The sequence below is a fragment of the Oryx dammah genome, unplaced genomic scaffold (genome assembly GCF_014754425.2).
Source record: "Oryx dammah isolate SB20612 unplaced genomic scaffold, SCBI_Odam_1.1 HiC_scaffold_6, whole genome shotgun sequence".
Taxonomy (NCBI): domain Eukaryota; kingdom Metazoa; phylum Chordata; class Mammalia; order Artiodactyla; family Bovidae; genus Oryx; species Oryx dammah.
Genome location: NW_024070190.1, coordinates 42,945,539 through 42,963,542, shown reverse-complemented (window position 1 = coordinate 42,963,542; position 18,004 = coordinate 42,945,539). Strand labels below are relative to the sequence as shown.

Genomic DNA, 18,004 nt, shown 5'->3' with positions numbered 1-18,004 from the left:
CAGGCAAGATAGGATCTGTCGTTACATTGTTCACCAACACATACTTGATTCTGAAATGCACTCTTAGGGGATGATCTTCCTAAATAAAATATCTGGTGTACAGGACCAAGGGTGATGTGTGTGTAACAGGGACATGTCTTAGGAGAAATAAGGTAATACGGGGTAGAATTTGGATTTGAGGATCTAGATGGAAATGAGGGAAAATTGCACGGAGTTGCAGAGGTGGAAGTGAAGCACAGAAAAGAGGGGTTAACTTCAAGCTTTGCTCCTATGGGCTTTTGGTGGATTACTAATTGATGAATCTCTTTAAGACTTAGCTCAGACACTCCTTCCTGAAACCTCAGAATTGTCTACGGAAAGGACTGTGCCCTGGAGCTCTGTAACTCTCCCTCAGGCCTCCAAACATGCAGGGTGTGAGGCCTGAGTATCCTAACCTTTGACACAGAGAGTTCTGAGGCCTGGGGCTAGTCTCTCACTTGCCGGGAGGCCTCTTTCCCTTTGCGTGGCTTATAATATGCAGTTCCTAGTCCATGTATTTAAGGATAGAAGGAACATGAAATGTTTTCAGGACATTTATCCAAGATGTACCTAGAACATCAGAAATTATCTTGACAAAGTACGTTTGCTTTTGCTGTGAGAGCATAAAAACTTATGTCCATATAAAATTTTATAATAAGCTTATTAAGGTAAAGTACCTACTACCTGGAAGGAAGGCAGTAATATCAACATTTTGCGAAAACCTATGTTTACCAGCAAAAAACAAAGTTAAGAATAAAACACATATACAATTATTTTTAAAAAGAATATTGAAGGAATATATGTTTTAAAAAAACCCTTATTCCTCCCAAGATTGGTATCCACATTTTATATAGATGGAAACAAATCCTCCTTCAAGCTGTAATTTAAATGTGTGACACTCTAAAAATAACACCATCAGAGAGCCTTTAAAAAGCAGTATTGCTGTTTTTAACCATAGGTCTATATAATCTTTAAAAACCGGACATGGCCACCTCAGGAATGAAATACTCTAACAAGTTGGATGGAGGAAAACGAGAAGGTTAAAAATACTTGGATATGAGTATTTGCATGAATTTGATGTTTCTGGGGCCAAGAATCATAGATGATGGCTCTGAATTTCACTTTAGTTCAGTTCAGTTCAGTCGCTCAGTCGTGTCCGATTCTTTGCGACCCCATGGACTGCAGCACGCCAGGCTTCCCTCTCTATTACCAGCTCCTGGAGCTTACTCAAACTCATGTCCATTGAGTCGGTGATGCCATCCAACCATCTCATCCTCTGTCTTCCCCTTCTCCTCCCACCTTTAATCTTTCTCAGTATCAGGGTCTTTTCAAATAAGTCAGCTCTTCGCATCAGGTGGCCAGAGTATTGGAGTTTCAGCTTCAGCATCAGTCCTTCCAGTGTATATTCAGGGCTGATCTCCTTTAGGATGGACTGGCTGGATCTCCTTGCAGTCCAAGGGACTCTCAAGAGTCTTCTCCAACACCACAGTTCAAAGGCATCAATTCTTTGGTGTGCAGCTTTCTATACAGTCCAACTCTCACATCCATACATGACTATCCAGATATGAATTTCACCTACCTTTATTATAAATCTTAATTTCTAGAAGACATTATTATGAGTAACTAACATTTTGTTTAACACTTTACCAAGTTCAAAGTGCTTATTTATTTTTTTGGCTGTACTTGGCAACATGTAGGATCTTAGTTCCCCAACCAGGAATCAAACGAGCCCCTCTTGCATTGGGAGCTGAGTCCTAACCACTGGACTACCAGGGAAGGCCCCAAAGCACATTTATACACCATATCATAATTAGAGAACTCACTTTAAGCTCTGGCCAACCATTTTACAATAATGGGTTCCTGACTAAGAGGTGATGGTGAAATGAACATTGGGGTACATGTGTCTTTTAGAATTGTGGTTTTCCCAGGGTATATGCCCAAGCAGGATTTCTGGGTCAGATGATTTATTCCTACTTTTTAAAGGAATCTCTATACTGTTTTCCGTAATGGCTTTGTCAGTTTACATTCCCACCAACAGTGCAGGTGGGTTCCCTTTTCTTCACATCCTCTCCAGCATTTATTGTGTATAGATTTTTGTTTTTGGATGACCATGCTGACTGGTGTGAGGTGATACCTCACTGTAGTTTGGATTTGCATTTCTCTAATAATGAGCCACGTGGAGCATCTTCTCATGTGTTTATTGGCCACTTGTATGTCTTCCTTCATCTGTATGCAGGTCAGGGAGCAGCAGTTAGAGCTGGACAGGGAACAACAGACTGGTCCAAATAGGAAAAGGAGTCCGTCAGGGCTGTGTATTGTCACCCTGCTTATTTAACTTATATGCAGAATACATCACGAGAAACGCTGGACTGGAAGAAACACAAGCTGGAATCAAGATTGCCGGGAGAAATATCAATAACCTCAGATATGCAGATGACACCACCCTTATGGCAGAAAGCAAAGAAGAACTAAAGAGCCTCTTGATGAAAATGAAAGAGGAGAGTGAAAAAGTTGGCTTAAAGCTCAACATTCAGAAAACGAAGATCATGGCATCTGGTCCCATCACTTCATGGGAAATAGGTGGGGAAACAGTGGCAACAGTGGCTGACTTTATTTTTGGGGGGCTCCAAAATCACTGCAGATGGTGATTGCAGCCATGAAATTAAAAGACGCTTACTCCTTGGAAGAAAAGTTATGACCAACTTAGACAGTATATTCAAAAGAAGAGATATTACTTTGCCAACAAAGGTCTGTTTAGTCAAAGCTATGGTTTTTCCAGTAGTCATGTATGGTTGTGAGAGTTGGACTATAAAGAAAGCTGAGTGATGAAGAACTGATGCTTTTGAAGTGTGGTGTTGGAGAAGACTCTTGAGAGTCCCTTGGAGAGCAAGGAGATCCAACCAGTCCATCCTAAAAGAAATCAGTCCTGAATATTCATTGGAAGGACTGATGCTGAAGCTGAAACTGTAATAGTTTGGCCATGTGATGCAAAAAGCTAATTCATTTGAAAAGACTCTGATGTTGGGAAAGATTGAAGGTGGGAGGAGAAGGGGACGACAGGGGATGAGATGGTTGGATGGCATCACTGAGTCAGTGGCATGAGTTTGGGTAAACTCCGGGAGTTGGGAGTTTAGACAGGGAGGCCTGGCATGCTACAGTTCATGGGGTTGCAAAGAGTTTGACACGACTGAGAGACTGAAGTGAAGTGATGTGTTCTTTGGAGAAATGTCTGTTTATGTCTTTTGCCCATTTTTTGACTGGGTTATTTGTTTTGCTGATATTGAGCTATATGAACTGCTAATAGATTTTGGAGATTAACCCTTTGTCAGTTGCTTCATTTACAGCCAGGACATGAAAACAACCTAGATGTCTATCTCCACATGAATGGATAAAGAAGTTGGTGTATATTTATACAATGGAATATTACTCAGCCATAAAAGGAACATATCTGAGTCAGTTGTAGTGAGGTAGATAACCCTAGAGCCTCTTATACATAGTGAATTAAGTCAGAAAGAGAAAAATAATTATTGTATATTAATGCATACATATATGGAACCTATAAAAATAGTACTGATGAACCTAGTAGAGAACAGACTTTTGGACACAGCCGGAGAAGGTGAAGGCAGGATGAACTGAGAAGTAGCATTAACATATATACACTATCATGTGTAAAATAGATAATGGGAAGTTGCTAAATAACACAGGAAACCCAGCCTGGCACTCTGTGATGACCCAGGGGGTGGGACGTGGGAAGGGGAGGGAGGATCAGGAAGGAAGGAGTACACACACACATACACACACATACACACACACGATTCATTTGCGTTGTTGTATGGCAGAAACCAACACAAAACTGTCAAGCAATTTTCCAGCAATTAAAAAATATGTACAATTTTTTAAAAAAGAGGTAATAGTGAACATGAGAGGGATCAGAACATATCTCTTCCTCATGATTAACAAGCTAACTTAAAGCATTCAGACTGATTGATGGGATCTTGGAGCCACTAAAGAACAGAACCCAAGGCTACAAAGACATCTGCTACCTCTAAATTTTAATTTAACTGGCACACTGAGTCCCCTGGCTTACCTTGCTAAAGGGCGTCTGGCTCTATTAACAGCTTCAAGATCAGCATAGCGGAGATCTAGCTGGCAGCCAACTAGAACAACAGGTGTGCGAGGGCAAAAGTGCTTGATCTCTTGATACCACATGGTTTTCACATGATTTAGGGAATTGGGATTAGCGATCGAAAAGCAGAGGACCACAACATCGGACCTACAAGGAAATCACAAAAGAAGCTGTATTGCTTTTTCACTTTTATTTTCTCTTTTATTATTAGGATTCCTCCCCTTCCCCATCCATCGAATGCCATATCATTTCACAATTTTAAAAAAAATACCAGATATTAAAATACATCTTGGAGTCATGCAAACAGCCCATTAAGCCCCCACATTCCAGCACCCACCCAGCCTGAGTTCATGTCCATGTTGCACTGTAGGAGGCCTAGGCATTGAAAAGTTCTGGATGAAGTTATTTCACAGGATAGATGGTTACCCAAACTGGACTCAGTCCTGGAACCACCACATCATCACATGCTGAACTATTTCTGTTCATCACAAGAAATAGTTTCAAGATAAAAGAAAATAATAAAAACTACCATTTACCAGTGTAAACAGAAAGGTGATGATGACTCAATGAGATAAAGCAAACAGTTTAAACATTGCAGAAAATGTAACAGGTATTTGCTGTACAGGGTCGGCAAATACACAGAAGGATTTCTGCCCTTCTTCACCCTTAAGCACAAATGTAGAGAGCACAACCACTTAATCTGTTTCTGAAAAGAAAAAGTCCTGAATTTGCAGGAATTTCCACTTTTTGCTAGGTATAAGGTAAGACGGTAGTATTTAACAAAACACTAGCCAGAGTTAGATGGATGGCTAATAAGATGAGAAAATGTTGGAAGCAGCTTTATCAAATGTTATATATGACATATAGCAGGTATACGGAAAAAGGAAAATTGTTTTGTAGTCAGTTGTGACATAAGAATCTTCCATGTTTTATATAATAACTTACCATTCTAGAAGCCAAAGAACTGTTTTACAAAACAGTTGTTCAATTATGGTGTTTGATAGATAACTGCTAGAAGGCATCTTTAATAAAATTATACACCATCTTTCTAGGTTAAAATATGCAGAATGATGACATTGAAAACATGGAGGCAGAAAAATATAAAGAATAGAAAAAGTTATACCCAAGGATTCAAGACTGTTTTGCAGTTATATTCAGAAATAAACTTACAACTTTATTAGATGTTAATTTATTGCCTTTATTATTTATGTAATGAGAAGAATGAAGTTGATGAATCAAAACGCCTTCTTTTTAAATCATTAATGAGCTTTTCTTCCTACATATCAATGAAGACAAATATATATATCCAGGCAACCATAAAATTTCTAAAAATAATCATTTGCAATGCAGCAAACTGCAGGGTGCTTACATTAAATGTAATTCACAAGTTGAGTCTTTAAATTTATATCCAAGAAAAACTGCACCAGACCCCAACAAATAGAAAAATCCTGACATTAAAATATTTACAAATTATAAAGGAGGACGTAGGACTCAGAGCTGATGAAGTGTATTAATCTGCATGTTTAAAATGTCCTTGAAATAAAGATCTTATCAAAGATTCCTGGCACTGGAAAATATAATGTGTGTAAAAATATGCATAACTATATAAATGAAAGGGAAGCATGTCTTGTCTTTGGGATTCTGATTTAGTTAGTATAATATTCTGTGCACAGTCTTATTTCTAATCAGCATAAATAATGGTATCTAGTAAAGTCAAGAATAATTTGAATTTTACATTTTTTTAAGAGCAGAATCTTCTATTATTCATAATACTATTTCTATAGGATATCTGATACAGCTCTGCTATAAGCTTCATCCTAATCATAAAATGAAGCCACCAAGAATTCCAGCACAGTGAGAGTAATATGGCAATATCTGAGGTTCAAAATCATAGAGAAAGAATTGATAGAACTATATCCAGCACGTAAATGTGGAATAGTACATATATATGTAATAAAATTGTTCTAATTCGTACCTTCTATTTCCATATTAAGGCATACCGCTATAAAGGAAATCATTCTCAGAGCTTAATTTATATGACAGACATGTAGCAGAATGTCAATTCTGTTATTTAATTTTATGATACAGCATGTGAGGTTTTGAAATCAGAGCTAGCTCGGTTGCCAAGGTTACCGTGCTAACACTCATGCCATTGAACATATACTAGTTGCTATCCAGATGACCTGTAAACAAGTACAGACAGGACCCTGGGGGTTGGAAAAAATGGAATCTCCCGATGATAACAGCACAATGCCATTGCACAATACAGGTCCGGAGGGCCCAATTTCTAACTATGTCACATCAATATCTCAGTGCATGAAATGCTGTTGGAAAGCTGGAAAAATAATTCAACGCTCTGTAAATATTTTGCTTCAAAAGGATGATGGTTAAAGAGAAGAGGTTGTACTGAGAGCAACACTACCTCGGAAGCGAAAATAACTTATTGAGTCAAAATTCTATTTGCATCCTTGAAATGAAGTTATCCTTCTTCTAAAAATTTTTTTAAAATGAACGTTTAGATGCTATGAGAATCTGTCCCCATGATTTTACATTGGAAGCAGACAAAAAATTAAATCATATTTGATCTACCAACCTGCTTAAATGTCTTTAACACTTCTTGATTTAAATACCAATTCAAGTTAAGAAACATGACATACAGATTATACAGAATCTTAGTGTTAAGACCTGCTGTATAAATGCAGTGTCCTAAAACTGATTTTAAGCAAAAGCCTGAGGATCAATGGATGTAGGGACAGGGCTGTAGAAAGGCTGCACTGATACATTCCTCCTCCCCCAGCATTCTTTTCTAATTCCTAAATTTCAACACATCAGTATCCTCTATGATATAAACACCTATGCAACCAAGTAACTATTCTGGGAATGCCATTTATTCCCTCTAGATTTTGAGCCATTTTTCTATCTGGTTGAAGAAGGCACAAAACCTGCAGCTAAGAATATCTCCAGCTTTAGGCAGAATTCCAAGGAGCTAGAGATATTAAATAACTTTTAATCAAAACATTCATTCCTGGGTAGAGACTATTCAATGTCTGACATGAGTTTGTGTTTAAAAATGCCATTCCTGTGAGAGATAAAAAGGCAAGTTCTAGCATTTCTGCTTCTGTGGCTCTGTTACATTTTTTTTAACTTTGAAGAGTTGCGTTTAAAATAACTGAGTTGAATTTAAAAAAATAATTGGGAGGGGGAGGTGTGATGAGGACATTCATACTTATTAGGCAGCAGAGTTGGCCGAGAAATGACCTCAGGGTTCCTATTCTGATAGGATTTATTTTTTTTTTTTTTTAATTTATTTATTTATTTTTAATTTTTACTTTACAATTCTGTATTGGTTTTGGCATAGATTGACATGAATCCACCACAGGTGTACATGCGTTCCCAAACATGAACCCCCCTCCCACCCCCCTCCCCACAACATCTCTCTGGGTCATCCCCGCGCGTCAGCCCCAAGCGTGTCATATCCTGCATCAGACATAGACTGGTATTTCGATTCTTACATGTTAATTAGATCCCATTTGTTTATTTTTGCTTTTATTTCCAGAATTCTGGGAGGTGGATCATAGAGGATCCTGCTGTGGTTTATGTCCGAGAGTGTTTTGCCTATGTTCTCCTCTAAGAGTTTTATAGTTTCTGGTCTTACATTTAGATCTTTAATCCATTTTGAGTTTATCTTTGTGTGTGGTGTTAGAAAGTGATCTAGCTTCATTCTTTTACAAGTGGTTGACCAGTTTTCCCAGCACCACTTGTTAAAGAGATTGTCTTTACTCCATTGTATATTCTTGCCTCCTTTGTCATCTGATAGGATTTAAATGGAGTCTTACAGCTATTTGGAGTAGAAAGGATAAGAATTGGAGAATGCTGAGGCAAAAAGAACATAGGAGACAAAACTCAAGCTCCAGAACTTGAATACTGAGAAGAGTAGGAAGAGGTTTGGATTTTTTTTTTTGACTGAGCTAAGTGGTCTTATTCTTTCAAAGAAAGACGAGATTACAAAGGATCCAAGTGTTTGGTCTTGGGTGCTTGCCTATGAATGTTTATTTGTTTTGAGAAAACTGTGATTTATTGTTTCTAAGGGGAATATGTTGGTATAAAAGTTTAGGTTATTGACACATCAAATAATGCCTGATGAAGTAAATTCATCAATATGTGTTGAAACAATGGCAGATCTACAGTTTAGTGGAGCTGTGGGAGGTAGGGAGGAGACCACAGAGAGACCTAGTCATCCCCCAAATGCTTGAGCTGATAAAGCTGTCAACTGTAGCAGTTCTTCTTCTATAAGAATAAGTAATAAAAAACAAAAACAAAACAAAACAAAAAAACCACATTATTTTTTTGCTATCTTTCAAGGAGAATACTGGCCAAAGATAGCATGTGAAAGATTGGCAAAGATATTTGGATAACATAAGGAATGTATGCAAAGTTGGGGCCAATCTTTGTTGGAGGATTAAAGAAAAAAAACCTGAAAAAATGCAACTTACCCACATATCTTGGCCCAAGACAGACTTTTAAAAAATGCACTATATTATTATATTCTTTATTGTATATTGCTATGGGCATAGAGTGAAATTTTTTACATGAAGTTTTAAAAAACAGATTGCTATTAAATATAAGGTGGATTTTCCTTTTACGGTAATAATGTGTGTGTGTGTGTGTGTGTGTGTATACACATTTTTTTCTCTTTCAAGCTGGGCTTTAAACACTAAATACCACCCATTCTCATGGCCAGTCTTTATCATCTAGATTCAAATATAGCAGACTTAGTGGAAAAAGATCAGGGAAGCAAACAGAAATATTTTCTATTAGGAATGAATTGTCCATGTTCTCTATCACAAAAGTACTTTCTATCTTCTTAGTTTGTTTTCCTTGCTTTGCCACCACTGTCCAGCTAAAGAGCTGTGGGCCTTGGGTTTTCTTATCTGCTTAAGTGAAAAAAAAATTGCTAAATTATCCAGGCCAGCATGGACAATGTGAAGGACAGTAGATTCCATCTAGTCCTCCAGATAGCTGTGAGCAGGACATCCACAGGCTCCCATCCAACTGGCCTCTTCCCAGTGTGCCAGTTCTGGTTGGGTCTCTTGCTAAGACCCTTACACTTGGTGACCAAGAATAAGCTAACAATTCTGTTTACCTGAATCTTCTTGTAAGTATTTCCTTCTTAACATATACTTTTATACTTTTTCTACGGTAGGATTCCATATCTTTATGTCATTACTGCCTATTATAATTTCTAAGTAGAGACTCCCATATCCTTTATCGGTAGAGATCATGATCACATTTCAATGGGTTTGTTTGTTAACATACACAAGTCTTCTTCTGGCAAAGACTCAAGTAAGATGTCCCTGACCTCCTTCTCCCTCCCCAGTAACCGAGGTAGGCTCTTTACAGAAATGTTTTTAAAACCATTCATGTCAATAATACACCTTTCATGCATATAGTCTGACAGCACTGTGCAAACAGACAGATCAAAACATCACAAAACAGCTGGGAGCATGGTGGAAAAAAGGAATGTGTAACACGTGGCTTTGGAAAGTTTTAGTAGGGGAGCAGCCCGGTGTGTATGAGATGTGGAGGGAGTTGTCAGTGATGGTGAACATAACCACCTGGAGATGAATGGCTGTGTAAACTCATACTCATGGAAAATGGAGAGGCCTGTAGGGGAGCGCCTGGCAGGGGGTCTGGGGAGAGCAGGGCAGAAACATGCAGTGCCCTGGATGTGAGCAGAGAAATCAAATCAATACTTTACCAATAGCAGTGAGGCTTCTTAAGTACAGATGTTATGTGGGGAAAACTGAAAACACCCTGAAATATATTCAGATTTGGGAGTGATTAGCATGTGCAACTATTTCTCCCAAGCCCATAACTGTATGTTTAATAGAAAGCAAATATTTTAAATCAGCCTTCCCCCACCCTCCAAAAATGGGACTAAAGCAATGCACCCTCTTAAGTGTAGGAAGGCCATACCAACATCCCACCAATGCCACCAAATCCTAAGACGGATAACACCCAATCTTAAAAATGGTTGGTTCTGCCATTATAGTGCAAAAATCACAGAAGCCAGTGACCTGATCATATAAAAGCCTGTGTTATCATTCAATGTAACCAACTGTTTTTTTAAACTTGAAATCCCATTTTTCAATCTATGCTTCCTTTAGTGTACAAATATTTTCTATGACTTATGATGGGGTTATGTCCTGATAAATCCATCATAAATGGAAAATATCATAAATGAAAAATGTATTTAATATGCCTAACCTACCAAACATAGCTTCATTGCTGCTGCTGCTAAATCGCTTCAGTCGTGTCAGACTCTGTGCGATCCAATAGACAGCAGCCCACCAGGCTCCCCGGTCCCCGAGATTCTCAAGGCAAGAACACTGGAGTGGGTTGCCATTTCCTTCTCCAATGCATGAAAGTGAAGAGTGAAAGTGAAGTCGCTCGGTCGTGTCCAACTCTTCGAGACCCCATGGACTGCAGCCTACCAGGCTTCTCCGTCCATGGGATTTTCCAGGCAAGAGTGCTGGAGTGGGGCGCCATCGCCTTCTCCGTAGCTTTGTTGAGCCTACCCTAAATGTGCTCAGAACACTTACATTAGCGTACAGTTGGGCAACATCAATGAACAAAAAGGCCGAATACTGTATACTGAGTACTGTGCTGAATGTGAAGAATGCTTGTCTGGGTACAGAATAGTTGTAAATGTATCAATTGTTTACCCTGTTGACTGTGTGGCTGACTAGGAGCAGGGCTAGTACTTGGATATAGCCAACCTGGGGAAAAGATCAGAATTCAAAGTATGTTTTCTACTGAATGTGTATTACTTTTACACCATCATAAAACAGAAAAATTATAAGTTAGACCACTGTAAGTTAGAGACCGTCTGCATTCTTACACCTCACACAATGATCAGAACAAGCTGAACGCATATGAAGCAGTGTGAAGCACACGTAAGTGATTAAAAGAAACAGCGTAAGCAAGCTCATTTACCTCCTGGTCAATGAAAGCAGGAAAGACTGATACAGAAAAGGCTTCCTTAAAGGGGAAGGTGCAATTGCAGGAATAAATTCCCTGCCTACTTCTCCTCATTCTCATTTCTCTCTGGCTTGCTCTGAAGCTGCATGACTGAGGAGCTGCCTTCCTTCATGAAGGTGGACGTTTTCTCCTAAGAGCAAGGCTAGCTGCACACCTAATGGTGCCTACATGTCAGCCAGACTGCCAGATGGGAGGGCTCTGGGATTAAACTCCTTGACGCTGCTGAAACCAAAGTGTGTAAACTAGCAAGATCATCCCACCACTTTTACCCAGGCCTTGCCCCAGGCCTCTGTAAAGTGATAAAGGCACAGGACCTGCCAAGTCACTTGTCCAGTATCAATAAGCAATCATTCAATCATTTCTCCCAGAAATATTAACTGATATCCTACTACGTGGCAGGTGCTCTTCCAGACACTGGGGACACGGCGATTAGTTAAAGACACAAATCACTGTCCTCAGTATGCTTATCTGTGTCACGCTTATATTCTACCAGAGAACAGAGACAATGAGCAAGAAACGTAGGCAGAATGTTTAGTATGCTAGATAGTGACAGTGCTTGCAGGAAAGTGGGCAGGGTACTGGGGACAGAAATATTGGAAAGCAGAAGTTGCTGTTGAAATGAGGTGGCGATGGAGGGCCTTACTGAAAAGGTGATGTCTCAGTAAAGACCTGAAGGAAGTGAAGAGGCTGACATGTTGATATCTTGGGGGAAGAACACTGTGGAAGAGAAAGCATCTAAGGCAAAGGTCCTGAGGCAGGACATTCCTGTGGTGTTTCCCTCAAGGTGAGGGGGGAAAACAGCAGGAACTGAGCAGAGAGGCAATGCTGTCTGAGATACGGAGGGCCTCATGGGTGTATGGCTGTTACTCTGAGTGAACTGGTAGGTGATTAGGGGTTTTGAGTTGAATGAAAAAATGTATGTTTTAACAGGATCACCCTACTGCTGTAATAACTCCTAAATAGTGGTGAAGGGTGGGTTGTCAGAAGGCATAAGACAGTAGGAGAGGACAGTTAAAAAAAATCATCATCCAGAGAGGATGGTGACTTTGTCCTGGGAGCAGTACAGGTGGTAAGAGGTGGCTGCGTTCGTTAAATGTGTGGAAGGTAGAGTCACTGGGGTCTGCTGATGGAGCAGGTATGGGACATGAGCAAAAAGAGAATGATGCTGGAATTTTTGCTCTGAGCAATTCTTTCTTCCCTGTTCCTGGTACTGACATCTTTAGTTCAGCATTTTAACCCTGTATTGTAACTCTTTCTGCTGCTGGCTTTCCCCACTGCTCTTAGTTTCATCTTTAGGGATTCTGTTTTGTCTCGTTCACGGTACACAACAGTGTTTGTAACAAAAGAGGCCCTCAGTAACTGCTTATCAAGTAAAAAAGCCTTGTAGATTCTGAAGGACGTAGACGCAAGTATGTCTGCAGACTCAAAATCTAAAAGAAATTTAGGCCTAAGATAAGTCAGTTAGGGGGTATGTTAACTTTTAATAAAAAAATGATATGTGAGCTATTGTATTTCTTGAGACAATTATTGCCGAAAGATAACTGTATAATCTAGAGGAGGAAATGGCATCCCATGCTATGCCAGTATTCTTGCCAGGAAAATCCCACGGACAAAGGAGTCTGGTGGGCTACGGTCTGTAGCGTCACAAAGAGTCAGACACGACTGAGCATGCGTGCAGCTGTATATCGCCATCTCTGGTCTATAGCAGAGCTTATCCACTAAACATATATTTTTAAATTATTTGAATTTATCTTAAAAATCTACTTGTCCCACCTAATTGGATACTTTCATAATTCCAGAATAAAAATGGATTAATGATCTCTTCTAGGAATTAAGATTATATCCAGAAGCAAAAAGGAAATATAAAGAAATGGGCAGGTTATTTTCAGGATTAATTCTGCCTTAGTTTCACAGAATTAAGGGTTAAGATAACATTCTCCATTTCATAGGCCATCTTGTTTTTTAAAAAACACACCAACTCCCCCAATCTCCAAAAGCACTGAAATAAAAAGATAACCAAGGTGATGAATTTAAAAGAGATCTTTGCTAATTTGTTTTATTTGTTGGTAATTCAGTACTTTATCCTTCTAACTGTATTTTCTAGACTGGGGGTAACTGTTCTGGGGAAAGATCAAAGTAGGGGAATAATTTTAGAAATCTGATAAATGGTCAACATTAAAAGTTGCTGATAATGACTGCTGTTAAGATTCACTAAGAAAAATATCTGTGAAAGTCATTTGTAAACCATAAGGTCCCAATTATTGTCAGACAAATATGGTTTATGGTTTCAAAAGTCACCAAATATATATCCTGTATATTGCGGTTAATAAGAATGGCAGGACATTCTCAACAAGAGATCTTTCCCTTTGGCTTACCAGCTCATTGATATGGAATTGCTGAAAGATGGTAATAGAATTATCCTCTGAAGATACTGCAGAATTACTCAGCAATCTCTTTCTTCTTACCACCTATTTTTATGTGGGAAAACTGTGCAGGCTGAAATACATTGTTGTCATTGGAAGATTCTGGTATTAGAAACATCACAAACTTTTGTTTTCTCTTTGTCCATGATGAGCAGGCAACACACTTAGCTGTATTTGACCCAGCATGTCGAGCTTGCAGTTATTAAGTAGTAACAGAAAAAAGGTAAAAAGAAGGCAGAACACGTGACGTTAATGTGTCGAACAGCGCATATGCTCCTTATCTCTTTACCCAGCTCAGCGGCCTCATTATTCATAAGCCTGTGGGTTCTTTTGGGTCCACAAATGTTTTCCTGGGCTCAACCACAAAGGACCATTTTTCCCAGCCATGTGACCAGTGTTTGGGCAGCAGCCAGCATCCTTCCAGGTCCTGGAACACAAGTGACCCCAGTCATCAGTCAAGCCCTGTTCCTATCTCATCTGGCACTGCTGTTTCCCAAGGACATTTTCATCCTGGGCACAGTACTGGGTTGGGCACAGGAATCCCAGCTCCTCTGATATTTTGTCTTCTGGTTACAATACAAGATGTACCAGCTCAGAGCAGGAAGGACAGTGGGAGACAGTAGGTTGGGGTGATACAGATGTATCTTCTGTGTGCCGGCTGATCTGGCATCACTGCAATCCTGTGCTTGAGTGCTTCCCTACAGAATCCATACGTTTCTACTACATTAAAAAATTTTAAATTACTTGTATACATTTAGTCTAACATATTTTTCTGTTTTGGATTAGCACAAAGCAATAATAATCCACCTTCAATTGTTTTACTTAATGCCCTCCTCTATGGGTAAATGGATTAAAAAGGTAAGTATACAATTATATTTTAAAATAATTCTTATAAAGAGCTTGGAAATGATACCCAGAGGAGAAACAAACTATAGTTGGAAAAACATTAGTGTTCAATTCTCTGTTTAAGAATACTCATTCAGAAAAGGCACCCCCCCCCGCCCCGCCCAATTTACAAATTCACAGATCTGGCAAAAAGGGGGAGTTCTGAAGGTGCAGCTGACTACAACCCCTCCTTTTTCACTTGGCCTTACACCATTCTCTGGTTCCGGAAAGAACTGACCATGATAGACAAAATTGTTACTATTTGAGGGAGAAATGGAAAACTTTCAGGGAACGTGGTATACTTTATTTGGTTATTACACGGTACCTGGACAAATGTACCTTCTCAGAAAAAAGCTACAGAATCAAAGTCAAAGACACAGGCCTCTTGGTTGGATTACGATCCACACAGTTGACGGTTCTATCTCTGGGAAAAGGGGTCCAGCCTGGTTTGGGGACAACATTAGCTTGGAGGTGCCAGAACTATCTCATTTCCTATATTCAGCTATTAAGAATCTGGTCTTATATTTTTCCCCATTAAAGTTCACACAAATCATTTATATTTTCAATGAGAACTAAGTTTAAGGTCTACAAATAATTGAAACATATATTGTTAGCCATGAAAATTTCCTCACATACCATAGACTACTTCGATTCCCATAAAAATATTTTATCTAAAAAAAATTACTGAGCTACAATTGAAATACACTAAACTCTGGATGGGGCTTCCCAGGTGGTGGGTGAAAGTGAAAGTGAAGTCGCTCAGTCGTGTCTGACTCTGCGCCCCATGGACTGTAGCCTATCAGGCTCCTCCGTGCATGGGATTTTCCAGGCAAGAGTGCTGGAGTGGATTGCCATTTCCTTCTCCAGGGGATCTTCCCCACCCAGGAACTGAACCCGGGTCTCTGGCATTGCTTGAGAAGGCAATGGCAACCCACTCCAGTACTCCTGCCTGGAGAATCCCAGGGATGGGGAGCCTGGTGGGCTGCCCTCTCTGGGGTCGCACAGAGTTGGACACGACTCAAGCGACTTAGCAGCAGCTCCTGCATTGCAGGCGGACGCTTTACCGTCTGAGCCACCAGGGAGTGCTCATGGTAAATAATCTGCCTGCCAGGGCAGCAGTCATAAGAGATGTGTTTGATCCCTGGGTTGGGAAGACCTCCTGGAGGAGGAAATGGCAACCAACTTCAGGATTCCTGCTTGGAGAATCCCATGGACAGTGGAGCCTGGTGGGCTACAGTCCATAGGGTCACAAATATTCGGACACAAATGAAGTGACTTAGCACACACAAGCTTTGTATACTTAAAGTGCTCAATGTGATTAGTTTTGACAGGTATACACTCCTGAGTCTGCATCTCAATCAAGAAAATAAACATTTCTGTCACCCCCAAAGTGTCCCTTGGTAATCCATTTTTCCCTCCCCCCTCTTTCCCAGGCAACCAGTGATTGATTTTTTTGTCACTATAGATTACACGTCATTTTCTGGAATTTTACAGCAATGGAATCACACACAGTGTGTGCTCTTTTCCCCCCGGTTTCCTTCACTCAAAATTTCTCTCTCTAATCTTTGTAAGATTCTTCCCATTTGGCTGAGGTAGAGAGCATTATGATATTTCTGTGGCAGTGTTTACCGAAGCGTAGCTTCCTTCTAATCACTCAGGTACTGGCTAAAGCCTGCTGACTCACCTCTCCCATCTCTGACATCAGATAGCCAGTGGCTTCGGCACACTCAAGCATGAGCACTAGCTGTGCTGAGTGCTCAATGGTCCATTCGTGCCCGATTTTCTGCGACCCCGTGGACTGTAGCCTGCCAGGCTCCTCTGTCCAGGGAATTTTCCAGGCAAGAATGCTGGAGCGGGCAGCCATTTCCTCATCCGGGGGATCTTCCCAACCCTGGAATAAAACCAGCTTCACTTGTGTCTCCTGTACTGGCAGGTGGATTCTTTACTACTGCGCCACCTGGGAAGCCTACAGGAACCAGCAGTTTTAGTCTAAACTCTTAGGGAATAACTATTCCCCTCCCTTGGTCCAACTAGCTGCTCTTCTAATGTCTTTCTACCATTTTCTATAACCCAGGCAAGTCTTAGTCTAGTCCTTTATTTCACAGCAGGACTAAATATCTTTGGGAAACAAGCTGCAGTAATTTTCCGAGATCCCTCTAGACCACACATTTAGAAGTGTGGTTTGGATGACTTTTCTATAAAGTATACACACCGGTAACTTTCCTCCCTTTGCTGCTTTGTTATCCATTTATAAAGTCCATCTTCAGGGTCAGGACTTGGGTAGAGTGAAGCACTAGCCTCAGGTGAAAACTTTGAAGAGGTACCCCAAACCTCAGTAATCCAGATGACCCATATTTTTCCAAAAATAAAAATTAAGGTTAAAAAAAAATCCATGATGAACAAAATACAAAAATTTTAAATAAAGTCAGGACCAGTAACATTTGCCATGCTGAGCCTGAGACAGAAAGAGAAGATCAGTTAACAGTGATCTGACCTTTCTTATTATTTACATTTTACACCCAAGGTGAGTGCCTTACATGCCTCACCCTTGCCCTGGCCCTGGTCCGTCTCAACTGGATATGTTTCTCTGTCCAACAGGCTGTTTGCCATACTGAAATCATCATTAGAATGTTAGTTCTGGCCCAGCAATTAGAATATGCCATGGACAATGAGAGCTACTTCAAAAACACTTTATCGAGGCACGTAAGTTGTTTCTTACTTTTTCCTTTGCCTTTAACCACAAGTACAGACAATCCCAGACAAAGACATAAACACTGGTCACCCACAGTCCTGAATTTTTTTAAAGGGCTTCAACCAAGCATTCAAGATGGGATGCATTAATGCTGTATCTGATTACCTGGCCTTCAGTGTGAAACTAGAGCCATCTTATCTCAACAGACAAACAGAAACCATCACTCTGATTGATGTTATTATTTAAAACACGTACTGTACTTCTCACTGGGCCTAAAAAACACTTGAGAAAAATTGGTGTGTAAGAATAACCTGTATAATAAATGAGTTCCAAATGGACTGAAAATATGCCTGGAAACTCTTTGGTATAAGGGCAAATACAGTGATTGTGCATGCCTGTGTTCAGCTGTGGGGAGAAAGCGTGCCAAACAAAGTACTCAAGGGTCCCACTCACTCTCAGAGAGTGTGCTTGGATGTAGGCTTTTTCCTGGAAATGAAAGGACTCCTGTTTAGCCACTCATTGATGTAATAAAGAGAATTAAGTTATTAGCTACATATTAAAGAACTTAAGAGGAAGAACAGAATATTAGTTACAGCTGGGGAGAGATGGTGAACACTAGTCTTCCATGTCCACAGAGAATAATGCAATAATTAGACTGGACTGAGAATAAATGTAAAGTTGGTCATCAATCATCAGCAGCAGCCACTACAGCCTGGGGGAAAGGGAGGAAACAGGGTTTGGAGCCAGACAGAACTACCAGGAAAAGTTGAGTACCACTCTTTCCTACCCCTCTGACCTTGGCCCCTTTCTGTGCCTGCT

The 18,004-nt window shown here is 40.1% G+C and overlaps 1 protein-coding gene across 4 annotated transcripts in view; it reads right to left on the bottom strand.

Moving 5' to 3' along the window:
* Positions 1 to 18,004, bottom strand: part of RHOBTB1 (Rho related BTB domain containing 1) — a 79,094-nt gene that overhangs the window by 18,743 nt on the left and 42,347 nt on the right. For all 4 annotated transcript variants that reach the window (XM_040242304.1, XM_040242305.1, XM_040242306.1 and 1 more), the window contains one exon: positions 4,106 to 4,291. In XM_040242304.1, coding sequence (XP_040098238.1) covers positions 4,106 to 4,291 — 186 coding nt within the window. The remainder of the gene's footprint in view (positions 1 to 4,105; positions 4,292 to 18,004) is intronic.